The following is a 6,149-nucleotide window of genomic DNA, read 5'->3' on the forward strand; positions in this document are numbered from 1 at the left end:
CCGGTAGAAACGATCGAGCACTTCTCGCAGTGTGAATTACTCAAGTATGAATTATGCAGTCTCTGAACGATTAAGTGAAACATAAATGCCTTCAATCAATAGTTGCCTACACTTGAGAAGACTTTGAACTCCCACTGGGGGGATTCCATAACCCGGTGATGGGTTGCATTTTATATACCACACCACAAAATGACACCGGAGTTAAATCTTCATCTAACTGAAGATGAAGAAGGTGAAGAAGGTTGGGGCCGCTGATTCAGCGCCATCATCGTCTGGTGTACCGATGGGACGGCACACCAGAAAGAGGTAGAGAAATAAGTCTTTCTAGTTCAAATTTTCAAACTGTGGTTGTTTTTGGAAAGTGTACAGAGCACTGGTGTGTAGAATCTTTAGTCACTGCATGCGACCATAGTGTGTAAGAGCAACACCATCACAATCTACTATGCTCCAATACATCGAATCACTATGGCAACAGGTGACTGAAAGGCAAAGCCTCCGTTTTAATTCATTGCATCCAGAAATCTTAATGTGTGACGATGGCTCACGTTAGCGCGGCAAAAACGGCGGTGAAGTAGCCAAAGTCAACAAGTTAACACCACAGCGGACGTGACCTCTGTGGCACAGCACACTGTACACTTTGGCAGATTTCAGCACCACAATCTGACTGTGTATTATGTATTCAGTATTTAAATGTATTCAGCTGTAACCTGACAAGGACGAACAGGAGGAGCAGCAGCTGAAGAGGAAAATAAAGATGAAACAGATAAGCCGTGCTTCAAGTTTATGGACCTGTGACTGTGACCTTGCAAGGATTTTGGAGATTTGGAAGTTAAAACTGAGCGTGCAGTTTTACATGTGTTAATATTTAAAAAAATAATCATATTTACCGTGAATGCTACATGTGCAACACATGAAACGTCTTACTGTATCCAGCCTGTACTTAGAAACTATTTTCTGCACTAGAATCTCCCTCACGCAGAAATATTAAGTGAAATCACCAAAAATATGATAACCAACATGATTATTGATAGATTGGTGTCTGGACGTATAGATGTGAACATTTTGAAAACTACACAAACGTATTACTTTATTACAATGTCAGTTGCATCAGGTTGTGATGGTTTGTAGGACTGCTAGCTAACATTACTGTCAGTCCACTTAGATGCTCAGAAGTTCAATAAATTGTATCGAGCTCTTGTATTGTATCCACATCCGTAGCGAATACTCTCAGTTACCTCTGATTGTTTTCCTCAGCTCTGGTGTGTTGTGTCATTGGCTCCGAGCTTTCTCTCTGCAGCAGTGAAGCATAATGAGAAACATGATCCTGCAACCAATCTTTATTAACGTCCTGTACTGGGGTGTATTTCTGCCATCTTGTGGTGTAAAGCTGAAAGTACAGTTCACACAGAACTCTGAAGAATGAATTTTTAAAATTAATTTAATTAAAAATAATAATAAGACAAACTAGATATAATATTCTCATAAGTTTGAAAATGGAAGCTGATTGAACACCACATTTTGGTAGTTCTATGCCCAACATATCAAACAGATGACAAAAAAAAAGTAGCAACGCAAAGTAGTAAACACTGTTCTATCAGATATCTGTAAACTGTGATCTCATAGTCTGATTTGATTAAATGATGGTTAATCCTCGTTGTGAAACTGGACCGTGTTGGTTGATAAACATTCACGTAATCAGAGAATGTCCCCAGTGTCTCCCTCCGAGTGTCGAGGATAACACGCTAGATGTACAGCCTTTCCCTGAACAAACACAATAGTGTGCAAACAGGGATTTGTACTTTGGAGTGATGGTCCAGTGTGTGTCCGTCTGGGTGGCACAGAGGTTTAAAATGGCACTAGTGTCTTGGTGTTTACTGTTTTTGTGCTTTCAGCTGGGCGCCGGAGGTATTATAATATTTTCTTTGATGCTCTGCGGCTTCTTGTTTGTCTTAGCTGCACATTTACACTAGTGTTACATAACTGTACGCAGTAGTTTCGTAATTACGTGTGCAGAATTGTTTGTTTTATATATATATAATTTTTCTTTACAAAGGTATCACTAAGCTTTGTGCGCTTGTTGTCGTGGCCTGTAAGTTGAAAGATTAAATCGACGTTGATATGCGTTCTTCTCCCCCTTTGTAGCCCCTGCTCCGGCTGCAGACCAAGTGTTTCTCTCCGGCCAGACAGCCGGCAGCGTCCTTCAGAGACACAAACGTTATAACAATGGTCTGTTTGAGGAGCTGCTGCAGGGGAACCTGGAGAGAGAGTGTAAGGAGGAAGTGTGTGACCTGGAAGAAGCCAGGGAGACCTTTGAGAACGATGAAAAGACGGTGTGTATTTGTTTACTTTGGTATTATCTCACCCGTCTTTGTGGGCTGCACTCATCTTTGGCCTTCCTCTGTGTTTAAGATGGAGTTCTGGGCAGGATACATAGGTAAGAGTGTGTTTCATAATTCACTGTGTTATTTTTCGGAGAGGACTTTGTGCTCATGTCAGGATGTTATATTACATTTAATTTATTACCTGTTTAAAAGCTTTATATCACTGGACGTCTGGTCACAGCTAATTTTAGTAGGGGAGGCCTCTTTTTTCTCTCTCTGTCATTCAGTTATTTGAAATCTTATTAAGCAGCTGTGTGTTTGGATTCTTCAGATGGAAATCAGTGCGCGTCAAGCCCATGTCTGAACCAGGGGTCATGTAAAGACCACCTTGGCTACTACACCTGTACCTGTGTGCCTGGCTTCACCGGCAGAACTTGCGAGATTGGTAAGTGAATGTCCTGCGGTTAAATTTAAAAATGCGATCAAACTAAATTAGATTTTTTCGTTACATGGCCCAAAAGTATGGTATCAGATGTGATCAGATCACAGTCTCCGAGGATAAACAGCCAGATGCTTTTTTTTTTTTTTTTTTACCTCTTATCCTTACTAAATTGAATCTGCGGCTGCTTTTAGGTTCCCAAATCAGATTGTTTCTTTTTTTGGTCATCTAAAAACAGCAGCTAAAATGCGTCTTTATTTGACAATGTAGGAGGCATCCTGAGAGATTACACTTTTCAAGTCTGTCTTTAAACAATAGTCGCACTCTGATGTAAACACCGAAACAAGATCTACTTGTTGTAATCATTCCCCCTCTTCATCAAGGCCGTCTATTTACTCCTGACGTGATGACATCAGCCCTTCTTTTGTGTGAAAGTGCATGACAGCGATATTCTTATTGATTTAGTGGATGTCTCCCACAGTTTAAATGCCTTCAATTTCAACTTTGAAACGATTTCTGGAAAAACAAAAAGGGGAATGTTTTGTACTGATATACTGTCCCTCTTTTTATCTGTCGGGTCAAAATGACACCATTCAAAGTTTAACATCTCTAAATAAATGATTAACATATATATATATTTTTTTTTTTTTTTTGCTTCATATTTAATGACTTTTCCTAACTTAATGGGGACAACTGGGTAAACCTGAAATTAAAATAATGACATGTTCTATGTCCTGCACCCATATTGTTTACATCTGTGCTTTTTGGGGTTCAATTTGATCCCAGGCTGTTTTAGCTGTATAAAGCATATAAAAAAAATCAACATTTTACACACATGTGACAAGCGGGTCCACGACCAGCGCCGTGTGATGGCAGCAGGAATGGATGGCTGCGTGCTTGTGCTGGTTACCATGTGGAACGCAGTGATAATACTGGAACCATACTCTAAATCTGAAAGGAGACATGCCATTTCACATTTATTAGTAATCAGAAAATGCATGTGTTTTTCCTTCTCAGTCATAGCAAAAAGATGTGATGTGGACAACGGCCATTGTATGCACTTCTGTGACTCGATGGGAACCTTTGGAGCAAAATGCTCCTGTGCGATGGGATACAGGCTGTTGTCGGATGGCGTCACTTGTGAAGCGGAAGGTATAATCCCAATGAAATCTCTGTTGAATATCAAATGACTCCTGTTACCAAAATCTTCTTTTCATCGCCAGTTGATTTCCCGTGTGGCAGAACCGCCTTGGCAGAAGGGAGAAAAGCTTTCACAAGGTCAATGTTGGACTATGAGAATGCTAGCCTGGAGAACATGACATCACTGCCCTCAGACATGGCATCTACCACGCCCTATCCCTCAACTCCTGCCAGCACCACAGAGCCTTCCCACACCACAGAGTACTATGTAAGAAGACCATCTCGAAAGAAACTGCCCCTGTGGGTGTTCCAAACAACTGAAGCCCCACCTGTAGATTCGCGAAAACGCATTGTTGGCGGTAACATGGTCGTTCCAGGAGAGATCCCGTGGCAGGTATTACATAGAGGTTTGTTACATGGAGTGCATAGGGAAAAAGGAAACAGCTGTTGTATGTTCAATTTCCTTTTATTCAGGTAGCCTTGATTGCGCAATCCAGAGGTCACTTGTTCTGCGGGGGCTCGATTCTTAGCGAACTTTGGGTTATCACTGCTGCTCATTGCCTGGTGGAGGCGCAAGGCCCCTTCTTCGTCAGAGTGGGTAAGATTCTAATGGAGCGGCTCTGTTCTAATTTGGAAATAAACAGTAAACAGAAAGTTTACCATCACCTACTCTGATTAGAGATAATATATATAGAAAAAAGAAAAAAAGCCTCTTCTCTGATGTAGGATTTGCTCCTTTATTTTTATGTGATCGGAAAGTGTACACAGATTTATTTTGTCACCTTTTTGCACTGGCCTTTCAACATCCTCTACCACTTTATAGACCAAGTAATCATTTACCTAATCAAGAAGATAGTCTGTAGTTTAGCAACTAATACATATCTTTTGTAATTTGCTATATTTTGAAGGATAAATTTCACCTACACCTCTCGTGTCACGTACCTTTAGACATCCATGTTTTGTGTTATTGTAGAATACAAGCGTTGTCTCTACGGGCTCTGGTGATATTTGACATCTCTGTACAGGGGAGCACAACATCCACATCAAAGAGGGCACGGAGCAGGATTATGAGGTGCTGGAGAAGCACATGCACCCACGCTACAACGCAAGCCAGAGCTTGTACAACCACGACATTGCCCTGCTGTATCTCAAAAAGCCCATTAGCTTCTCGACAACGGTGCGGCCAATTTGCATAGGGCCCATGGCTTTCACTGAGGCCTTAGTGAAGGACGCCTCCCCGGCCATGGTCAGCGGCTGGGGCCGGACGCGCTACCAAGGATCAACGGCCAACTCGCTGCAGAAGGTCGAGGTTCCCTTCACGGACCGTACAGAGTGTATGCGCAGTAGCAGTGCACAGATCACTCCCGTCATGTTTTGTGCGGGATACTATGACGAGGCCAAAGACGCCTGTCAGGGCGACAGCGGAGGGCCTCACGCGAACAGCGTTCATGACACGTGGTTCCTGACGGGCATCGTAAGCTGGGGGGAAGAATGTGCGAAAGAAGGGAAATACGGTGTTTACACCCGAGTGTCTCTTTATTACCGCTGGATACAATACATCATGGGGTTAACGAAACAAAGGCTGGCAGTTGATGTCGAAGAACCCCACCCCTAAATGGATTTTAAACATATGCATGTATTGTAATCAACTGAAAGTTGTAAAAAGAAAAGGGCAATAATAGTGTGAAAGATGACCTACATTTTTAACTAACATACCTGAGCAGTAGAGCTTCTAGATACTGTGGAAAAGATGCGTGTGGTTAAGAAAGCAGTTAGACAAGCTGCAGACAGCTTTTTGGAAAAAAACATATATATACATTATGTGTAATTTACTGACATAATAAATTCCAACATGAAAATAAACCACAGAAGCCTGTTTTAAAGAATGTCTGTGTAAATTATAAGATATGGGTATGTAACTAGACCCCTTCACAGTTTGTAAACAATGTGACAGGTTTTTTGAGGGGCGGGGCTTAACTGGATGCCAAACATCTCAAACACCATAGCTTGTAAACGGCGGTAACCATATTTCAATGGACGTTGGATGCCTGATGTTTTGGCAAAACGAAAGACAAAAACCCACATTTTAGAGAATATATTAATACACTCACTCAGCAAGACCGTGAGTTTTATTTTAACCGATGATGCATTACAAATTATTCTGACCTGTTATGAAGTGTGTGCGCGTTGTTGATTGTCTCACTCCAACCGTTTCTTTTAATCGCCAAAGCCAAACCAAAGTGTACGAC

The 6,149-nt window shown here is 41.7% G+C and overlaps 1 protein-coding gene across 1 annotated transcript; it reads left to right on the forward strand.

Annotated features, from left to right (window-relative positions):
• Positions 1-1,753: 1,753 nt before the first annotated feature.
• On the forward strand, positions 1,754-5,763 carry f9a (coagulation factor IXa). Its single transcript, XM_047585289.1, has 8 exons — positions 1,754-1,905; positions 2,143-2,330; positions 2,410-2,434; positions 2,653-2,766; positions 3,778-3,912; positions 3,984-4,294; positions 4,375-4,498; positions 4,926-5,763. The coding sequence occupies exons 1-8, from the start codon at positions 1,809-1,811 to the stop codon at positions 5,513-5,515; spliced, it is 1,584 nt and encodes a 527-aa protein (XP_047441245.1). The 5' UTR covers positions 1,754-1,808; the 3' UTR covers positions 5,516-5,763.
• Positions 5,764-6,149: the final 386 nt, after the last annotated feature.

The sequence above is a fragment of the Mugil cephalus genome, chromosome 5 (genome assembly GCF_022458985.1).
Source record: "Mugil cephalus isolate CIBA_MC_2020 chromosome 5, CIBA_Mcephalus_1.1, whole genome shotgun sequence".
In the NCBI taxonomy this organism is placed as follows: domain Eukaryota; kingdom Metazoa; phylum Chordata; class Actinopteri; order Mugiliformes; family Mugilidae; genus Mugil; species Mugil cephalus.